The sequence below is a fragment of the Dipodomys ordii genome, unplaced genomic scaffold (assembly GCF_000151885.1).
Source record: "Dipodomys ordii isolate 6190 unplaced genomic scaffold, Dord_2.0 Scaffold63, whole genome shotgun sequence".
NCBI classification, from domain to species: domain Eukaryota; kingdom Metazoa; phylum Chordata; class Mammalia; order Rodentia; family Heteromyidae; genus Dipodomys; species Dipodomys ordii.
The window spans coordinates 1,537,746-1,560,357 of NW_012267279.1; the positions used below are offsets into that span (position 1 = coordinate 1,537,746).

General features: G+C 38.7%; 1 protein-coding gene across 4 annotated transcripts in view; it reads right to left on the reverse strand.

Annotated features, from left to right (window-relative positions):
- Pus10 (pseudouridylate synthase 10) overlaps nucleotides 1-22,612 on the reverse strand; it is a 69,247-nt gene that overhangs the window by 15,278 nt on the left and 31,357 nt on the right. For 3 of the 4 annotated variants that reach the window (XM_013022542.1, XM_013022543.1, XM_013022545.1), the window contains exons 6-15: nucleotides 21,008-21,119; nucleotides 17,826-17,887; nucleotides 17,506-17,551; nucleotides 13,943-14,007; nucleotides 12,544-12,629; nucleotides 10,820-10,945; nucleotides 6,908-6,964; nucleotides 5,801-5,877; nucleotides 5,652-5,707; nucleotides 4,740-4,857 (exon numbers count right to left, since the gene is read on the reverse strand). In XM_013022542.1, coding sequence (XP_012877996.1) covers nucleotides 4,740-4,857; nucleotides 5,652-5,707; nucleotides 5,801-5,877; nucleotides 6,908-6,964; nucleotides 10,820-10,945; nucleotides 12,544-12,629; nucleotides 13,943-14,007; nucleotides 17,506-17,551; nucleotides 17,826-17,887; nucleotides 21,008-21,119 — 805 coding nt within the window. The remainder of the gene's footprint in view (nucleotides 1-4,739; nucleotides 4,858-5,651; nucleotides 5,708-5,800; nucleotides 5,878-6,907; nucleotides 6,965-10,819; nucleotides 10,946-12,543; nucleotides 12,630-13,942; nucleotides 14,008-17,505; nucleotides 17,552-17,825; nucleotides 17,888-21,007; nucleotides 21,120-22,612) is intronic. The other variant, XM_013022544.1, reaches the window with a different exon arrangement.

Genomic DNA, 22,612 nt, shown 5'->3' on the forward strand with positions numbered 1-22,612 from the left:
TTTTTTTGGTCAGTCATGGGACTTGAACTCTGGGCCTAAGCGCTGTCCCTCAGCTCTTCAGCTCAAGGCTAGTGCTCTACCACTTGAGCCACAGTGCCACTTCTGGTTTTCTGGTGGTTTATTGGAGATAAAGAGTTTCTCAGCCTTTCCTACCCTGGCTGGCTCTGAACCATGATCCTCAGCTCTTAGCCTCCAGAGAAGCTAGGATTACAGGCATGAGCCTGTATGTATTAAATGTATGTATTAAAGAAAATGTATGTATTAAAGAAAAAAAGACAGTGAGATAAGGAGTTAGTGGAGTAGTTCAAGTGGTACAAGTCTGCCTAGCAAGCATTAGGTCCAGAGGAGGGAGGAGGGGAAGACAATGTGAAGTGACTTTTTCTCAGAATGGAGAACTTGCATTTTATTATTTGTATCCCAATAGGAATGCTTGAAAATTAAACATATTAGTAGAAATCAACAAGTAACATCAGTCCATTTAATCTGTAACTATAAAAATCACCTTCTAGCATTACTTCTGAATTAGCTCTATGGAAATATCCAAATGGAACCTTTTTTCTTCGTAATGCTGGGGTCAAGCCCAGGGCCTAGGTCAAGATAGGCTCGTGCTCTACCACCACACTTATTTTTAAACATAAACTTACTTTTCCAATAGCATCCTGTTCATATAAGAAAGGACAAACTTCAGAAATCTGATTTGCAGGATGACATTGATCAAGATGCATTATATCATAACCTGCTTTGTTAAATTGCAACTCCTTTGTATAAGTACTTAAAGATAATAAAACTTTTTTTTTTTTGGTCTGTCGTGGGGCTTACACTCTGGGCCTGGGCGCTGTCCCTGCGCTCTTCAGCTCAAGGCTAGTGCTCTACCTCTTGAGCCACAGCACCACTTCCAGGTTTCTAGTGGTTTATTGGAGATCAGAGTCTCACGGACTTTTCTGCCTGGGCTAGCTTTAAACCTCAATCCTCAGATCTCAGCCTCCTGAGTAACTAGGATTATAGGCATGAGCCACCGGCACCCAGCAAGTAAAACATTTTTTAAATAATTTTTTAAAAATCTGTTTTGCAGGGGCTAGGAAGGTGGCTCAGTGGTATAGTGCTTGCCTTGCATGCATGAGGCCCTGGGTTCCATTCTCCAGCACCACATAAGCAAAAAGAAAAAAGCCAGAAGTGGTGCTGTGGCTCAAGTGGTAGAGTGCTAGCCTTGAGCTGAAGAGCGCAGGGATAGCGTCCAGGTCCAGAGTTCAGGCCCCACGACCGGACCCCCCCCCAAAAAAATATTCAAAAACAAAAATAATAAAGTCTGTTTTGCAGCTAAGTGCTGGTGGCTCATAGCTTAATCCTAGCTACTCAGAAGGCTGAGATCTAAGGATCATGATTCAAAGCCAGCCCAGGCAGGAAAGTCTATGAGACTCTTATCTCCAATTAATCACCAGAAAACTGGAATTGGTGCTATAGCTCAAGTGGTAGAGCACTAGCCTTGAGCTGAAGAGCTGAGGGACAGCGCCCAGGCCCAGAGTTCAAGCCCCATGACCAAAAAAACCCCCCAAAAAACAAAAAAAAATCTGTTTTGCAATTTTAAGATACCTGTTATATTATCTACTAACTTAATAGCCATAGATACCAAGGGCAAATACCTAAAAAGTCTTTAAAAGTCTTCAAAAAAGGCCTTAAATACCAAAAAAGTCTTAGTCACAGAATGGAAGAATTGGGGAGGGGATTGTGAGGTGGCACTGGAGGGGACGGGTCACTCCTGCTTTATAGCTAAGCTTCTCTAAGGAAGTGAATAATGCATGTTTCACCAAAACAATGAGACCATAAATGTTATTCTGTATTTTACTTTTTTTCTCATAGTGTTAAGGTGCTCCTATTAGTGACAGATTCAGATATGTGTTTATCTTTTTTGCCAACATATTTAGGCATGTATATATACACTAATACAAGTTAAATGGAATTATATGCTGTTTTGTTTTTAATAGCTGTACAATATTCTGATTCATTGTACCACTTCCTGTTGAGAGATCATTTTTATCCCCAAGCTTCAAATTCCTCAATCCTCAAGCTTCAGCCTCCCAGATGCTAGTATTACAGGCACGCATCATCATGCTCCCAAGGTCTTCACTGTTTCCAGTTTTGTTCTTGATTTTGCAACTTTGAACAAAATCAGCAAATGTCTCTACACATGTAGCTTTATATACTGGAGTTTTATTCCTATAAGGATGGTTGGCTTCTCACGCCTGTAATCCTAGCAACGCAGGAGGATAAGATCTGAAGATTGCAGTTTAAAGCCAGCCCAGGCACTAAAGTCCATGAGACTTTTATCTCCAATTAACCCCTACCCTGTCAAAAAGCAAGCAAGTAAACAAACAAACAAAAAGACTCAGGCCACATGTTAGTGGCTCATACAAATCTTAGCTATTCAGGAGGCTGAGATCTGAGGACTGTGGTTCAAAGCCAGACCAGGCAGGAAAATTGGTGAACCTCTAATCTCCGATGAATCACGGAAAAAGCTAGAAGTAGAGCTGTGGCTCAAGTAGTACAGCTCTAGCCTTGAGCAAAAAGCAGCTCAGGAATAGCTCCCAGGCCCAGAGTTCAAGCCCCAGGACCAGTCAAAAAAAATTTTAAAAACAACAAAACAAAAACCCAGAAACGGATCTGTGACTAAAGTGCTAGAGTAGTAGATTTGAACAAAAAAACTCAGGGACAGTGTCATAGACTGAGTTCAAGTTCCAGGACTGGCACACGTGTGCATGCGTGCACAAACATGCACACACACACACACACACACACACACACACACACACACACTATATGAAAGGAAAAGTATACTTTTTATTTTACATACAATATATAGAACATATAAAATATGTAAAGAATATATAAATAACATTTTTCTATGTTACTAAATAAATATCTACCACATTATCTTTAGTAACTAGGTGATTATAGTCTACTACATAGATAAACTACACTATTGAAGCAGTCCCCTTCAGTGGCTCATCTAAATTACTGCAAAATGTCACCTATTTAAATGTCATAGTAAATAATGTCACAGCTACCTCTTGTGCCTTTTATGCTCATTTCTTAGATTTGAAAGTATACTTGCTACTCAGGAAGCTGAGATCTGAGGATTGCTGTTTGAAGTCAGCCCAAGCAGGAAAGTCCATGATACTCTTATCTCCAGTTAACCACCAGAAAACTGGAAGTGACTCAACGTGGCAGAGTGCCAGTCTTGAGCAAAAGAGCCCAGGGACAATATCCAGGCCCAGAGTTTATGTCCCACAAACAAAAACAAAAGGTATATTACCTTTTTCTGGAAGCTGTGAAGGCAGGTAGGAAAAAATACATAGAAGAAGACACAGACCCTCCCTCAATGTAGTGGGGACAAGTAAGCCCAACTACACTATTTGGTACATGGCAGGGAAACACTTGTGCTTCTTGTATGCTTCTCATCAGCTGGCCTTGCGTCTGCCTGTATTGATTAGTTTATATAACATCCAACTAGCTATGGTATATGGTGAGTTTCCATGGTGTAACCTCTTTGAGCAATTACTAGTCTAGTAAAATAAATACCAGGAAGCTGAAATATGTCTTGTCTGAGGTGGGTAGGGACCAAGGGGAAAAGAATAGTTGAATGGAGAAATAGTGGAACAATACAGTGATAATACTCAATATACATACCTGAAAATCCGAGTAGGAAACTTGAGGAAACAGTGGAGATAGGATAAATAGGAGAAGAATGATGAAAGGGTGACAATGACCAAGATGCATTCATTGTACTCATGAATGGACGTGTTAAACTGAAACCCCTTTGTTCAACTATTTGAAGATTAAAACAAACACCATCCAAATGCATCTGGCAGAAGAAAGGCTCTACTCTGCGTCAGTAGCATGCCACATATGTGTTTAACATGCATCACTTTTATTCAGATACTTAATTTGAGCATCAACTCTACATAATTTTTATTTCTTTTTTTTTACAGATAACAATGATAGCATTGTTGCACACTTTTTATGTGGCTGGTAGCATTCTAAGTGTTTTATGTGATTTAAGTCATTTACTTCTCTTAACTAACTTTACAGATGAAGAAACTGAAACATAAAAAGGCCAAGTGAGGCCACCCACCAGTGGCTCATGCCTGTAATCCTAACTACCCAGGAGCTGAGATCTGAGGATCAAGGTTCAAAGTCAGCTGGGCAGCAAAGTCTGTGAGACTCTTGTCTCCAATAAACCACCAGAAAACTGGAAGTGGCACTGTGGCTCAAGTGGTAGAGCACTAGCCTTGAGCTGAAGAGCTGAGGGACAGCGCCCAGGCCCAGAGTTCAGGCCCCACGACCAGACCCAAAAAAAAGGCTGGGAATGGGAAGTGGCACTGTGGCTCAAGTGGTAGAGCACTAGCCTTGAGCTGAAGAGCTGAGGGACAGCACCCAGGCCCAGAGTTCAAGCCCCATAACCGGGGGAAAAAAAAAAAAAGGCCAAGTGACTTGCCCAAAGACACAAAAATAAGAAATGCAGATCTAGAATCTGCACCCAGACCATCTATCTTCAGAGTCCAGGGTCTTAATCACTGGCAATGAGTTAGATGAAGTGCCCAGTCATTCCTTTGCAAATGACCAAAGCCAGGATTTAAGTCCAGGCCTCACAGACCCCAAAGTGCATGTTGTGTAACTTGTTGTTAATAAACCAGAAAACATGGACTGATAGACAGAAAAAAAAATAAGTGCACTTACACTACCTTGATATCATTTAGGAATTCAGTGTCTTTCTTCTGTATTGGTCTATTTGTCCATATTAAGGCACTATAGGTCTTGGTCTTTTCTTCTTCACCTTCTTTCATATGTCCTATTGCCTCTCTAAACAAAGTAACAAAATGGAGTTTGTCTGAATATATAAAATACACGCAAACCTCCTTCCAAATTTCTCTTTTAAAATAACTTACACACATTCCCTTTATTTTAACTGCATAACTCAACGATTTTAGTATGCTTTCAGAGTTGTGTGGCTATTACCACAATCTAACCTTACAATACTTGCATCACCCCAGAAAGAAACTTCATAGCCATGAGTGGTCACTTCTGATTCCTCCTTTCCCCAGCCCGGCCCAGACCATAACGGATTGACTTTCCATCTCTACAATTTCCCTATTCTGAATACCTTACATCTAATGCAATCATACAGTATGTGGTACTTGGTGCCTGGCTTCTTTAACTTCCTAATACATTCAAGATTCATCTGTGATGTAGCATGTATAAGTATTTTATTGAATATGGTAACTAATCTTTTGAGAAACTCAGAGAATTTTGCAAAGTGGCCACATTTAGATCCCAATAGTAATATATGCTGGTTTTCTCTGCCAGTACTTGTTATTCTCTGGGTTTTTCATAGTAACCATCCTGGTGGGTGTGAGGTGGGATCTCTGTGGTTTTCATTTGCATTGCCCTAATGACTAATGATGTAGAGTATTTTGTTAAGTTATTCATGACTATTCATATATCCTCCTTGAAGAAATGTCTCCTTATCATTTCCCCCATTTTTAACTAGGGTGCTAAGAGAATTCTTCACATATTCTGGGTACAATTTCCTTACCAGATTATAATCTACAACTAAAATTTCCCTGTTGAAATTGTCTTCATGAGCCTACCCTTACCTTGTAACAAGCTGCAAATCACGTACTTGAATTTTGTCAGATGACTTATTAATTTTCTGTAGTAGTAGAAAAAGAAAAAACAATTAGCAGCACTAGCTTGGTTACATAGGTGCTGAAACATGAGGTTTCCATGTCATGAAGTGGTTTACCTGCTGAAGCTCCTTAATTTCTTGTGAAGTGAAATGTATTCTATGAGGATTCACCAGCTCAATTGCAAAGGGCCTTCCTGGCAGCACACACCCCATCATGAAACAGAAACGTGTCAATGGAGTTAACATTTGGGCTAATGCCAGAGGGTTAGGAGGTGTGAAAAATGAGTTAAGCTCTAGAGGACTGAAAGCTTAGTGATATGACTACATCTGGGGGAGAGAATGTGTGAAAGAATCAAGGGGCTTCTGGGGGACTGCAAAACCCCAGTATAGGCAGTAGGTGAAAATGACTGCTTTCCCAAAGGTCCATGAACAAGCCTGTGTTAATTACAAAATAAAATCCAACCCACTAATTAAGTTGGTTACACCAATGTAAGGTTGTCACAGGCAGCCAATGCCCAGGTATACCAAGTTGAAAGCCATTCCCCAGCCTAATCTAATCTAATGAAAAAATTGATTCCATGAGAGAGATGGACTACAGATGTCAAATAGCTCAGAATTAATTCTCATCATCCTTCTTATAATTCAACAGATAAAATGAGAGAAATAAAATCTAAAAGAGGAGAATCATTTTTAAGTGAAGAAGTATATTTTGGGGCTGGGAATGTGGCTCAGTGGTAGAGTGCTTGGCTAGCATGCATGAAGCCCTGGGTTTGATCCTCAGTAACACATAAACAGAAAAAAGCTGGAAGTGGTGCTATGGCTTAAGTGGCAGAGTACTAGCTTTGAGCAAAAGAAGCTCAAGGACAGTGCCCAGGCCCTGAGTTCAAAGCCGCAAGCCTGGCAAAAAAAAAAAAAAAACATTTTGGAATTACTGGTACTTCTGAAATATTATTAAATAAAATGATTAGTAATCAAACTTTGGAGAGAATGCACATAAACGGCTCTTACAACCTACAGATATGAACTAGGATGCTTCTGAAAAAATGTCTCTTGGTCAGACATGGATCATATAATTTACAAAGGAGCTCCATAATCTACAAGACCTCTCTCTTGGAGAAAGTTCTAGGCTTTGCCCTCGCTGTAACTATTGTTAAGTCTGCAGGTTAGAATGGGTAGAAATGGGAAAAAGCTAGTTCTAAGAAGGTGATGCTGATATAATCTTACCATTTCCTAATGTTCTCACATCTACATCTTCTCTTCCAGAGGATGAGAAATTAAAACCTTCGGGAAGCAGATCAAGGGAGGAAAAAAAAAATCAGAGACATAATATCCCTGAGATACTTGTTTCCAACTTCTGGTAGAATCTAATTTAAGGTCCTACCAGTTTACAGGAGAAACCCAAGGACTAGTTAGCCCATCTCTCATCCTAGTCTCTGCTGCAAATAATACAACTAAGAGCCCATATATCTTTGAGCACATGCACATGCACACGTACCACACACACATATACATACACAAATTATACATATTTAATTTTTATTCTAACTTTATGAAGTATTAAGTAAAAGACCATGCCGCAGAAAGCTATAGATAATTTTGACAGGATCACACAGTCAAGTGGCACAGCTAGGCAACTGATGTCAAAGCCAGACCTGAGTTGTCATCCCACGCCACTAACCCATGGAAAACCAAGGTGGAGCACTGTCTGAAGAATGCTCACATCCCTGGCCACTAGTTTATAAAGTAAAAATTTATCATCCTCTTTCTTTCTGTAAAACAAGACAAGGTCTAGGGTAAGGGGGAAGGGGGTGTTGCTTAAGTGGTAGAGCACCTGCCTAGCAAGCACAGGGCCTATAGTTCAAACCAAAAATCAAGGAAAAAACCTATACATTTAAGAATTAAGATTAAACTTAATGGCTCAAGCCACTAAGGAGGATCATGATTTGAGGCTAGCCCATTTATGAGATCCCGTAGCTCAACAAGGCCAAGCTAGGTGTGGTAGTGCATAACTATCATCTGAGCTAATTAAGAAGTGTAACTATGAGGAACATGGCTAAAGCAGTCTAGAAAAAGGTGAGATCCTAACTCAAAAATAACCAAAACTAAAAGGGCTGGAGGTATGGCTCAAGTGGTATAGTCCTGCCTAGCCAAGTTCAAACCTCAGTGCTGTCTAGAAAAAAAGGGGGGAGGGGTAGAAAAAAAAGAAAGAAAGGAGAAAGGCAAGAAGGGAGAGAGGGAGGGATCACTTTAGCAAGCCAAACCAAACCTTGTTGGAAACACATGATATTGTCTGTCATGTCACACCCAGGGAAGCAGGCCCCTCATAGGACCCAAAGCTATGTCTCATATAGAGGAAGGACTAACCTGGAGCTAGTATGCTGTGTTCACACCAGAAGACAGGCCATATGGGCATGAGATCAGGATCCTTCCCAGGTGGAGAACCTAGGATTTGCAGGGAGAAGGAATCTGGGGACCACTCAGTCCTAGAGACCCCTCCATTGTGTTTCCATACCAGTGTCATATCACATGGAAACCCACAATAACATCAGAGGCGTCTAGTCAGTCAACAGACTCAGAAAGCAGCATGAAGGAAGGATAGGTGCAATTAAGTAGAAAAGTCAAAACAGCTGAATGATGCATACTCCCTGAGTTCAGAAACACAGGTTTAGCAAATGTATGCTTTGTTTGTGGTAGTACTGGGTGAAAACTCAGGGTTTCACACTCACTAGACAGGCACTCTCCTGCTTGCGCTGTACCTACAGCCCTTTTTGCTCTGGTTGTTTTTTTAAATAGAATCTGAATTAGCAAACAAAAGAGCATCCTGCTAGGATGATGAATCTGTGTTGTCACATCCAGACTGTTCCGTTGAGATGTGGAGCCATGAACTTTTGGGCTGGGCTGGCCCTGAAGGCTACTACCTCCTGACCTCTCAGCCTTCTGGGTAGTCGACATTTAGATTTGTGCCCCACTGTGCCCAGGTACTAGTTAATGAGGTTTCATAAACTTTTTGGCCTAGGTTGCCTTCAAACCATGATCCTCCAGGTCTCTACCTCCCAAGTAGCTAGGGTTACAGCATGAGCCACTGAATTATGTCCTAAATTGATGCTCATAATCCGGAATTTCACACAAGGTTTTATTCCCTGATAAGGAGCCAGTGAGCCCAGAGGATCAGGTCTGCTTTCTCTCAAGATGCTCTTATTTGATTTCTCTAGTACACCTACTGAACATAGAATCTGGTTTATTTTTAGTGTGGAGATAATATTTCTCCCTTCATAAAAAAAAAAAATCACCTTCATAAAAGACTGCAAGGGGGAAACACACAGTTGTTTCAGAATCTTCCAGCAGCAACTGCGACCTCAGAACTGAAGATTCCTTATAGGAGGGAGTATGGTAGCCTCAAAAACAGATCTTACAAAAAGCTTTTAATGCTGTTTTCACTTCCTTACAACTGTCTTCTAAGATAATCAGTTTGTAAAAATCAGACATAGATGTAGATTCAGATATATAGATATAGATAGATATGTAACTGCATAAACCCACACAGGGTTTTTTGGTGGTACTGGGTCTTGAGTATGCTAGGTAAGAGCTCTGCCACTTGAGCCACACCAAAGGTCCTCTGTTTTGTTTTAAACACATAACCTCCTCAACTTTTCCCAGACTAGCCTTGAACTCACAATCCTCTTCATCTCTTGAGAAGCTGGGTAGAAACTACCAATAAGGTAAGTAAAGCTCATGGGGTTAGTCCAGAGTATTTGCTTCTACAATTAAAAAAATATATATTGCATTGGTAGGTTACTTTCTTCTCCATTCAGTTAACAAGACCTTTTTGAAAAAGGTCTTGGGAGATTTTTTTAGGTTTGTAAGACTGATAAGCAACACTGTAAAAGTGCTATGGTCTGAGGTGATTCTCTTTCCACCTGATAAGTAAGAGAGCTGGAAAGGACAGCTAAACCCCATCTGGACCATCTGTCCATCCTAATCAAAGCATGATCCCCCCCGAGCTTTTTCAGACAGAAAGATATATAGCTGTTGCCTCAAATTAAAAAAAAAAAAAGTTTGAGGGCACTATGGTTCATGACTATAATCCAGCTACTCTTGAGGCTGAGAGCTGAGGATCAAAATCTGAAGGCAGCCTTGTTAGAAAAATTCCTGTGATGCTTATCTCTAGGTAACCACCAAAAAGCCAGAAGTGGAGCTGTGGTTCAAGTGATAAAGTACTAATAGCCTTGAGGAAAAAGCAAACAAACAAAAAAAGCTGAGGGACAACACCCAGGCCCCGAGTTTAAGCCTCAGGACCACCACCAAAAAAATAAAAATAAAAAATTTTCTAATTATGGTAGGAGATTCCAAAAAAGTAAAAAACTGACACTGCTAATTAATTGCAGTTTCTCTTGACATGTAATGTGATTTCCTATGATTGAAATCTCAGTCCCTTCCCTCTGATCTAATCCTAGGTGAAATCACAGACTGCATACTACCTTTGACCTGGCAGGTCTATTGAGACAAGGGAAACAAGCCTGACTAAACCTGACTCAGCCCCAAAACTCAGGCTCATCAATCCCTAGGAAATCAAAACTCAAAACATGGTGTGTTTGTGAAATGGTCACTGCTGATCTCTTTTCTCTAGCCCTGAACTTCATTCCAGAATGCATTGAAAGTTTAGCTGGAAGCCAGATATTTACCAGTGCCTATACCTGAACATGTACTAGATGTGGAAGTTCTTTTAACTTCTCATATTCCCTTAAGGAGGCTGAGGCTGTGTTAAGGTCAGATCTTAAGTATGTTCATTTAAAGGACTTTCCCAGAAAAAAACAGTCTGAAAAAAGAAAAATATACTTGGTTACTATGGCTAAAATCAAGCCCTGACCCTCGAAAGAAGCTCTGGATGTAAGGGTCCCAGTTCACTGGAAGGGGATGAGGGGCCCAGACTTGATAGTGAGTGACAAAATATAGAAATATTTCATGTTACTTCAAGAAATATTCTCATGAAAGATCATAAATTGAAATTATTTTATTTTTGTTGATAGTATGGAGCCAACCAAACTCAGGCCTCTGTATTTGCTAGGTAAGTGATCTACCTTCAGCCAGGTCCCAACAAATGACAACATTTTAAAATGTGAACATTTTCACACTTACTCTCTGCTTTGAACACTGTCAACAAATGATCTGAAATTAATTCTTCCACTGAAGATTCCAGCTTCCTTTCTCCATCAATTATCCAGGGAGTTTGTGGTAGATTCCTTGAGTATTTATTATATCTCCCTGCCAAAGAAAATCAGGAATGTTCTTGGATGGAATGGTATGGTTAACAAAACAGGGCAAAAGAAGAAGCAACAACTGTTTAGTAAGCCCAAAGTTCAAGGTGTTATGATACAAACTAATTCATAATCTAACTTGGGGACCCAGCACACAGACATGAAAGTAATTAAATAAACAATAGATGGCTAACGATGTAATGTGAATGACACATCAAAAGTAATTAAATATGACTAAAATGATTAAATGTGATTAAAATATGATGAAAAGGAATCAGTACATTTAATAAGTTGACTAGCTCACTACACAAGTTATCATAGTATGTATGAAATACACAAGGGATCATTTTTTAAAACTAGTACCTTTATACATGATTAACAATATATACTTTCAATATAATAGTCATTAGTAATCATGTATTGAAAAATTCAAATACAGAAATTTTGAAGCTTCTTTTAGTTAAAAAAAAATCCTAACAGACTCTGACTCAGTGTTTTGGGGTAAAGCTAAACCAAGGCATACAGCTAGCTGCCACTGCTCTGGAGCAATCACAGAGAAATGAAGTAATAGTAATAGCTGAAAACTGTGTGCTGCATTACCACTTGGGAAAGTTAATACAATGTTTTTCAGGTAAAAATTAAGTGGTTAGTCATTTAGGAGATAATAGAAACATTTTTTGCAAAAGATTTTGTGTGTATGCGCCTGTCTAGGAGCCTGGGCACTGTCCTTAGGCTTTCTGTGCCAAAGCTAGTGCTCTACCACTTGAGCCACAGCTCTACGTCCATTTTTGGGTGGTTAATTGGAGATAAGAATCTGACAGATTTTCCTGCCCAGGCTGGCTCTGAACCACGATCCTCAGATCTCAGCCTCCTGACTATTACACGTGTGAGCCACCAGTACCCAGCACAAAAAAAAAAATTTTGGCATGACATTTCAAATAACAATTCAAATAAAACTTTTGTTGTTGATTTTTGTGTCAGTACTAGGCCTTGAATTCAAGGCTTTGTCACTCCGTTTTTTTTTCACTCATGGCTGGCACTCTACTACTGGAGCCATGCCTTTACTTTTGTCTTTTTGCTGGCTAACTGAAGATAAAAGTCTCTCAGATTTGTCTGCCCAGGCTAACTTCAAACCTCAATCCTTGTATCTTAGCCTTGTGAATAGATAGAATTATAGGCATGAATTACCAGTGCCCAGCACTCAGAGGGTCTTGAAGATTACAGAACCTAGAACAAGTTTGTCTATCAGTTCTGCTTTGCCAAAGAATAGACTAAGCAGAGCACAAAAAATAAAACAAGAGGGAGGGAGGGAAGAAAGAAGGAAGGAAGGGAGGGAGGGAGGGAGGAGGAAGAAAGGGGAAGGGAGGGAGGGAGGAAAGAAAGAAGGAAGGGACGGAGGGAGGGAGGGAGGAAGGAAGGAAGGAAAGAAGGAAGGAAGAGAGGGAGGGAGGAAAAAGAACAATGGAAATAAATTGGAGGTGCTCCTGATGGCCAAAAAAAAACAAAAAAACACCCAGTAAGAGAAGAGCAGAAGGTAAGTACATGAGTTGCTTAGAAAGGACATTAGGATGACAGAGAATGCAGAGTTTAAATTAAATATTTTACCAGCCACAAAAACAGCACCATGAGCACATTCAATCTCAAGAACAGTGCAGACAGTCTTTGGTGAGTCCGGAGGACAAGGAAACTGCCTGCAAAACAAAACAGATTTTATGGATACTACTTTCTAAACATGGTAACTGATCACAAAAGTAAGATGAACCAGAATCATCTGAGACACACATAGAACCTAAGTCTCTCCACAGACACCCATCTTTTGGTTTTGGAACAATCAGGTCTTTCAAGCCTCTAGGGTACCACTTTTAACATATGATGGTAGCAGCACTGAGTAAATCAGGCACCACAGCTTCCTAGATGGTAATTTCTAATAGCCTTCAGATTCATATGTTCAAGTGCGAGCCCCTCCATTTTGCTCTCCCTGGTCCCTTGCTGCCTGCCTGCTTACATGATTCTCACTCACTTGGGCAGAGCTAGTGCACAGTGATAGTACACAGTGAATTACTGGATGGCCTTGTAGGGTACAGCCCACCTATAGGGAAGGAGCTCTACCCATTTTCCTTTTTCTTCCTTCTCATTGCAGCTATGTTCTTGGGAATTAGACCAGAGAACCAGAAAAATGTAAGAATGTAGCTGACATAATCCCCTTAGCTAAGTAACTTCAACCTCACTGAGGAAAGAACTTTATTATCTGTCTATCATTTAGGAATTTCCAGGAACAGCAGTCTACTGTAAATGACTAGATGCAGATTTAATGACAAAAGTATGGCTTGAAATTTTCCTTTGGTTTCCCAAGATGCTTTAAAAAAGAGTTTCATTTAGAAACTTGGGAACTTGTATATGCTTATAGGAAGTAACTGTCTTTATTGAGATTTATGCAAGATCTGGAACAAAAACTACAGTAATATTCTATCTTAAAATCTTAAATGCATTAAAAATTATAAAGTTTCTTATATTTCAGTATAGTTTAACCATTTATGTTTTCAAAGAACACACTGATGCCATCATTGACTTGTCCAGAATTTCAAGTGGGTAACAGAGAATGGACCTAGAGCCAGGTTTCCTGATAAGCAGGCAATGCTATTCCCTTATAAGGTATTCCAGAGCCACCTTGACTTTCCTCAGCAGATGGAAATACAGGATTACAGATGTAAAGAGATTAGCACTTGACCTGAGGCCCACACTCAACTTTGTTGAAAACTTAGGGAAATCAACTCCCTCTGTGGACATCAATATCATCTTCTAAAATATAAGAAAGCTGGACTTGATTCATAATTCAAATATTATATTGATACACATATGCTGAATACTATGACATGCCAAGAACTACACAATCCTGGCCCCTGGAATATATTCAGTCTTCTCGTAGACACAAGTGAAATAACCTCTAACATTTCCTTTATTCCCAAATTCCATGATGCCTCCATTTTTCTATACTTCTACTTACTTTCGGAAATCTTCTTCTGTTATCTTATTCAAAGCTTTCATAACTGCCATTCTAGTGAATACCGACTATATAAGGTAAAATGGGAAAAAAAGACATTTTAGCACCCGAATAAAAAACATCAGAGCTGAGTACACAAAACATGATGAAGAAATTATATCACTTTATAGATCTAGAAGTAACAAATACTTAAGCTTCAAGAAAATAAAGCTTAAGAGCTTATAATGTCAGTCCCATAGTCTACTTCTCCAGCCTTCTCAATGATCTATGACCACTAGGAAGATGAGGACAAACAAGTCTCCTTTACTGATTGGTTCACTCTTTTCAAAATCCAATTTTCACCTGTGAAAATGATGGCATTTCAGGAAATACATTTTAAACATTTTCCCAACAGGAATTTAGACTAAACCATCCATCTTTTCTTCCCGATATCAGAGGCCACAATATGTAACTTAGGAGTTGGCTGCCACAGAAAGGGACAAAGGAGAGGAAATTTGCCTGCTCTAGCACCTAGCAACTCAATGTCATTCAATATTCTAAACAAATTAAGCCAATCTACTATACTGAAAACAAAGGTATCTACAACAATGATCCACTTGGGTTTTTTTTTTTTTTTGCCTTTTTTCTTAATAAAAAGCCACAATCTGCCCTAGGACTAGCAAAAAAAAAAAAAAAAAGCCATGAGTTATAGCATACTAGGACTAATTTGCAAATATATACATTGCTTATGATTTCTTCTTTAAGAAATCACATGTGGGGCTGCGAATGTGGCTTAGTGGTAGAGCACTTACCTAGCATGAATGAAGCCTGGCTTACCTAGCATGCATGAAGCCCTGGGTTCAATTCCTCAGTTACACATAAACAGAAAAAGCCAAAAGTGGCACTCAGGGACAGGCTGAGAATGTGGCTTAGAGGCAGAGTGCTTGCCTAGCATGCATGAAGCCATGGGTCCAATCAATACCACATAAACAGAAAAAGCTGGAAGTGGTGCTGTGGCTCTAGAGTGCTAGCCTTAAGTAAAAGAAGCTCAGGGACAGTACACAGGACAGGAGTTCAGTCCCCAGGACTGGCAAAAAGAAAAAGAAAAAAGAAAGACATCATGTGTGACTGAAAGGAAGTACATACTAGAAATCTTAATCATTAATCATTAATGTTTTATTATAATATATTATATTATTATATGCTATATATAATTTTAATAGAAAACATACCCTAGGGTTACTCTAGGAAGTTCTAACAAGGTACCATATAGTCAAAATGAAAATAAGGTGCCTGTTCCATAAGACATGAAATCTTAGGCCTGAAATAATCTCAAAAGGACACTCTACACTGCATTACAAGGCAAGGAAATCATACTTGAAGCTCTATATCTCTCACTGCCAAGTAGTATAGTGTCTAATATACCTTGAAATTTTTTTCCTTATCTGATGTTGGCACTGTTATGTCTTCCCAAATATAACAAAAACTACAAATATGTTTCATGGGTTATGCCCATAGAGCTTCCCAGCTAGTGGCAAAGAGGAGCGCTACAGTTGGACCAAGATGTCTAATCCTTTAGTTCACAAAGACTGAAGGGCAAGGACTGTGACAAGGGAACCTCCAGGCTGTGCTTCCATGCTGAAGCAATTACAACCATTGCCTTAAGGCGCTGAACATAGTCTTGTTCTAACTATGCCATGACATGAAAGTACAGGGAAGGCTAAGCCCCAGTGGCTCATACCTATAATCCTAGCTACTCAGGAAGCTGAGATCTGAAAATCAAGATTCTGAGTCAGCCCAAGGAGATAAATCCTTAAGACTATTATCTTCAATTAACTAACAAAAGGCTGGAAGTGGAAGTGTGACTGAATTAGTAGAGAACCAACTGTGAGCAAAAAAGCCAAGTAGAGCCTGTGGCCTTGAGTTCAAACCCTAGTACATAGACACCACTCCCCAAAACTCCTCATCCCCCTCATTATAGGGAAGGAAAAACTGCTTCAGGCTTACTCTACATTTCTATATAGAGTATTAGACCAATGTTATAACCTATTCTAGTTCTAAAGGACCCAATAATTAGTCAAAACAGAACATTTTTGACAATAAACATATTCTTTAAGGCCACAAGAAACTGTAGCAATACCTGACTCTAAAACAAACTCCATAACGGTCATGAAAGGTTGTCCCAGTATCATGCTCAGGGCTAAAACTACATACTCAGCCAGGTGCTGGTGGCTCACACATGTAATCCTAGCTATTTAGGAGGCTGAGATCTGAGGATCATGGTTTAAAGCCAACCCAGGAAGGAAGTCCATGAGACTCTTACAATTAGCCACCAGAAAACCGGAAGAGGTGCTATAGCTCAAAATGGTAGAATGTTAGCCATGGCAAAAGAGCTGAGGGACAGCACCCACACCCTGAGTTCAAGCCCGGTGACTGATTAAAAAAAAAAAAAGTACATACTAGCTGGGCACTGTGGCTCACACTTATAATCTTATAGAATACTCAAAGTGGCTGAGCTCTGAAGTACAATTCAAAGCCAGCCCAGGCTAAACGTTCCACAAGACTCTATCTCCAATTAACCAACAAAATGCTGGACTATAAAAGCATGGCTTACATGTTAGAATACCAGCCATGAGTCAAAAATCTGTGTAAGAATCACAGGTCTTGATTTCAAGCCCCAATACTAGCAAACACACACACACATACACACACACACATACACGCACACGCATGTGGGCACACACACACAATTTACATACTAACAAATTTATTACCTAACAGAAAAAAAGAATATGAATAAAAGGACATTTTTGCAAATGGAGCCTAAATAGATGTATAGGTAAAATATCTCAATCTGAAAATCCAAAATCTGGATTTCTGGATACTCAGCTAGTAGTCTATATAAATAATTCCAAAATCCAAAACATTTCAAAAGTCTGAAACATTTCTGGGTTAAGCATCTAAATAAAAGATATTCAACTTGTATTAAACTCAGGACCATCCTAAATAAAATAACATTTTGGTTTATATTTTTAAAACACTAATTTCTGGAATATATATATATATATATACACATATATATGTGTATATATATATATATATGGCAAAAGTTTGCAATGGTGTTAATACCAAGGATTTTCCTAGATGATGTAATTTAGGAAGTTTAAAAACAAGTTGACTTTCCTAAATGGTTGATAATGTTATCACCGATCTAAATGTCATGAACCAGATACTGACACAGCACAAGGAAATTTGCATACTAGGACTTTACCCAGAGGCAAAGATGCTAAGAGTTGAAAACATAAAAAGAAACATAGCAAATGCACATATTTGAAGACTGATTCTTGGTATAATAAACTTATCATATTTAAATGCATATCACTTTATTGTTAATTTGAATATTTAGCTCAGATAAAATTCCCAAATAAGATGAAAAACTTTTTACCTGCAGGGGTGGGGTAGGAAGGATGCGGGAGAATATTTAAAGGAGTGACATTGATCAAGATACACTATATTCATAAACTGTTTTGTTGAATGGCAACTCCTATGTACAATTACTTAAAGATAAACTTAAAAAAAAATCTTACCTGTTTGTTTTTGGCTGGCTTGAAACAATCTGGGCAAATTGTACCACTAAAATAAAATTTAAGTATTATAAAATGTTAATGAGCTTATTTGGGGATGAACATAATACTATATATACTTTACTCAACATGGCTGCTATAGTCAGCCATGTGAGCTATATTGGTTTGCCTAAGGAACTTATGTGAGAAGGTACATTCTAAACCCAGTGACATGATGAGTTCTGAAAAATACTCATTAGAAAGAGAAATAATACTATTTTCATGAAAACCGAAAGCATTAACAATTTTACATAACTGATGGTGATGTTTACATGGTAACTTACAGGAAGTGGCAGTCCTCAACTGTTTCTGGGTGAGCGAAGACCACACTCACTTCAAACAAGCTCTAAAAATTAGAAAGACACTTTTTAAATGAGCAAAAGGAAACCAACATCTAACAACTTATGAATGGAAACAGAATTTAACTCTCAAAAATTGGCTCAGAAAAAGTGATGAGGAAATCTAGAAGCACTACTGCTCTCAAGTCAGTTGTACACAGGGCAGCAATAAAGGAAAGTTGGTTTGTTTTCTAACTTCTAAAATTCAGTCACTAAATGATACTACCACACAATTTTCACAATAAAATTTTTAAAAACTTGTATGATTCTTGGACAAAGACATAAATTAGCTATAAAGGTAAATGTGAATTAGGGGAAGTGGAAAGAAATAACTTCAAGAAACAAACTGTTCTATTAATACTATGACTGGAATAAGAAGGCAAAAACATTATGCTCACATCCTTGAAAACTCTGTATAAAGTTTACTTTTTAAGTGCTCAACTTTTTAAAAATAAATTTTACTAAAAAAATTAGCCTTCCAAATTATAAAATAGTCAAATCAAATGAGTTTTCAATCCCACTCTACCTAGATAAAATGATTAACCATGTAGTGTATTTCTGTCTGGTCATTTTTATGAATATATACTTTTTGAGATATATATGCTTTTGAAAAAAATGCTTTACTTAATCTTATTTCATAGACATATTTCAAATGTACAGATTGTTAGAAAAGCTGAAGAATTTTCTAGTACTAAAAATTGTTAGCCAGGTGCTGGCACAGCTCACAAGATCTGAGGATTGTGGTTTGAAGCCAGCCCAGGTAAAAAAAAAGTCTGTGAGACTCTTATCTCCAATTAACCGCAAAAAGCTAGAAATGCAGCTGTGGCTCAAATGGTAAAGTGATAGCCTTAAGCACAAAAGTGCAGGGACAGAGTCCAGCCCCCAGAGTTCAAGCACCAGGACTGGTGCACACACATGCGTGCATGCAAAAACACACACACACACACACACACAAATTGTTACAATGAGCTGGGCACCAGTAGTTCACACCTATAATCCTAGCTACTCCAGAAGCAGTGATCTAAGGATCATAGTGTGAAACCAGAAGGGCAGGAAAGTTTGTGAGACTCTTTTATCTCCAATTAACCACCAAAAAGCCAGAGTGGAGCTGTAGCTCAAGTGGTGAAGTGCCCAAGCCCCAAATCCAAGCCCCAGGGCACACACACACACACACACACACACACACGCATGCACGCGCGCGCACACACACACACACACACACACGCATGCACGCACAGAAGCTACAATGAATATTTTTATATATCAAAACAGCTCATTTTTACCAGGCGCTAGCTAATCTCAGCTATTCAGGAGGCTGAAATCTGAGGGCTGCAGTTCAAATCCAGCCCAGGCTGGAAATTTTCATGAGACTCTTCTTTCCAATTAACCACCAAGTGGAGCTGTGGTTCAAATGTTAGAGCACTAACTTGGAGCACAAAAGCTCTGGGACCAGAATCGACACACACACACACACACACACAACATAAAACAAAATTTCATAAACCATATATTTTAACCTCTTTTGGGAATGCATAAAACTCCACATTAGAGCCAGGTGCTCACACACACACACACACACACACGCACACACACACACACAACATAAAACAAAATTTCATAAACCATATACTTTAACCTCTTTTGGGAATGCATAAAACTCCACATTAGAGCCAGGCGCTCACATTTGTAATCCTTGCTACTTGGGAGGTTAGAATCTAAGGATTGCTGTTGGATGCAGCCCAAGCAGGAAAAATCCATGGGACTCTTATCTCCACTTAACCAGCAAAATGTCAGACATCGAACTGCAGTTCAAGTGGTAGAATGACAGCCTCGAGCAGAAAAAGCTAAGAAACAGCACCAAGGCCCAAAGTCCCCAGAATCAACACACAAAAAAACAAACAACAAAAAAAAAATACCCTCCACACCTTGGGAAATGTAAATAACATGCTGTGTTGCAATTTATCTTTTTTATTAAGTTTTATATTTATTGAGTTCTGTGCGTGCTGAGTTCCCTGGATATATAATAAGCCTATTAACTACTCTAGAATCACAAAAATAAATAGCTTTCTTTTGCTCCTTATCTAACCTACAAAATAAAACCAAAATGAATGACACATGTCCTATTAAAGAAAACTTAATTCAGTCTAAATCTATTAAACCACTATTTCATCTTCTGTTTTCTATTTTCTATTCTCACTGATTCAATGTGTAAAATTATTTGTGCTTCAAACTGAAATTTGAGGTAAAAATATTTTGCATTAGTGACTTGTCTAATTTCCAAAGTACTTTCATTACCTCATTTCCTCCTCATACTATCTGTGGTTTTATTCTCTATTCTCTCAGTATTCAGTTCAAAGGACAGTCACAGTTTACTCCTACTAACAGAAAGAAATAAGAGTATATAAATTAAAATGGTTTAAAAACTCTTTTACTTGAATAGAAATGAATGTTATATTCATGGAATTTCTTTCAAGTAAAATGATAACATACAGAGGTCATCCTATAAAAGTCTAATTTAAGATGAGCTGGGCTATGTCCTGTTTTTATATCTGAAAACCTGTTGAGCTCTCCCTGAAATTCAATCCATTCCAGAGACTAAGGTCAGGTCTTTTCTGGAATTAAGAAAGTGACTAAGTTTGCAGGTGTCAAAGACAATCTCCACTTAAAAGTAAACAGAAGGACTTGAGATATTCACAAGGTAAAGTGGGTTGGATTCATTCTCACTGTAGTTAAATTGGTGCTTTCTATGTATCTAAAGCCAAGATTAGCCAAAGATAAGTGAAATTTAAATAGTCCAGAGTACAATCTATACTTGCTCATTACTTTGTATCTATACTTGTATTACTTTGTATCAGAATATCTGTTCCTCCAATTAAACTATAACATGTTAAAGGCAAAGATTCATCTAACCTTTTAAGGTCAAGAGTGTACCCACTTACGTTACACTCTTTAAATGTTTGGATCACAAAGAAGCATTTGGAGCAAAAGATTAGAAGGGCTTTAATTTAAGACATTTTAAAAGCTTAGAAGTCCTTCACTGAATTATTTGACTAAAGCAAAACTCTGCATATAATAAAGTAAAACTAATAAAATTAGAGAAGAGACTTAACAATGCTATGACCCAATACCTTTCCATCAATTGGAACGCCCAGTTCCTCTGAAAACAGGGGGTGAGTTATCCATTTGTAGGCTTCTTTTAGCTGAACTATATCAGTTCTTCCCAGCGACAGACTCTGCTTTCTGAATAACAAAAATTAATTCACTAACATGAGAAACTTCACTTTTTCTAACAAAGGCAAGAAGTTATGTAATTAATTTAAAATATTAAGTGTATGTGATATAAAGCAGAGAATAAAGCAAATGAAAATTCTCTACATTTTAGGTGTATAGCCCAAGAAAATCAAGAAACCACCTTTTAGATGGTATATAAAACATTTCTTAAAGATTCAATGACAAAAGCCCACTAGTGTGTTTTTCTGAGCTAGATTTATAGATTCCAGGATTTATACATACTGGAAGGGGGAAAAGATAATTGCTTATTGCTCAGAAGCCATAAAACTACTACAGTAATCACCTCCATGGTGAATCTCCTCCTCTCCTGAAAATGACTTACTCTTAAGAAATTATTGTAAAAATTGTATTTTTTCTTTGTTGCTACAGAAGAAATATTAAATCCTGAAGTAACAATACTATGATATGCTTCTCCATGTAATATCTGATGATGTCTGAGTAGACTTCACATTCCCCTAAAATCTACTCATGAGACAATATACCCAGTTGGGAAATCCCCATTCTGAAATTTGGCTTTAGTTTATAGCCTAAAATTGTGACAGAAAGAAACTAAAGTAAAAGGAAAGAAAAACATGGCATAGTATGACTAAAACTATTTTACTCTGTTGAGAAAGTGTGGGGTTTTTTTGTTTTTTGGGTTTTTTTTTGCCAATCCTGGGGCTTGAACTCAGGGATGGGGACTGTCCCTGAGCTTATTTTGCTCAAGGTTAGTGCTCAATCATTTGAGCCACAGGGCCACTTCTGGCCTTTTCTGTTTATGTGGTACTGAGGAATCGAACCCAGGGCTTCATACATGCTAGGCAAGCATTCTATCACTATGACACATTCCCAGCCAAATTGCGATATTTCTAACAAGCCCATATTAAACTCGGTATCATCTGTATGCCTATTTATAGTAAAAGAGATGTTAAGATCAAAGTTCTGGGCTGGGAAGGTGGCTCAGTGGTGGGGTGCTTGCCCCACCATGCATGCATGAGGCCCTGGGTTTGATTCCTCAGCACCACAAAGCAGTAAAGGCCAGAAGTGGTGCTGTAGCTCAAGTGGTAGAGCACTCGCCTTGAGCTGAAGAGCTGAGGGACAGTGCCCAGGCCCAGAATTCAGGCCCCACAACTGACAAAAAAAAAAAAAAGATCAAAGTTCTGAATTGTCACTCCCTTGACCCACTTTTTTTTGTGGTCAGTCATGGGGCTTGAACTCAGGGCCTGGGTGCTGTCCCTGAGTTTTTTTGTTCAAGGTTAGTGCTCTACCACTTTGAGCCACAGTTCTACTTCCTATCTTCTGGCGGTTAATTGAAGATAAAAGTCTCATGAACTTTCCTGCCTAGGCTGACATCAAACTGTTACCCTCACATCTCAGCCTTCTGAGTAGTTAGGATTACAGGCATAAGCCACCAGCACCCAGGTGAATCAACCCTTTTAATGTCTAACTTTCACTGGTAGAAA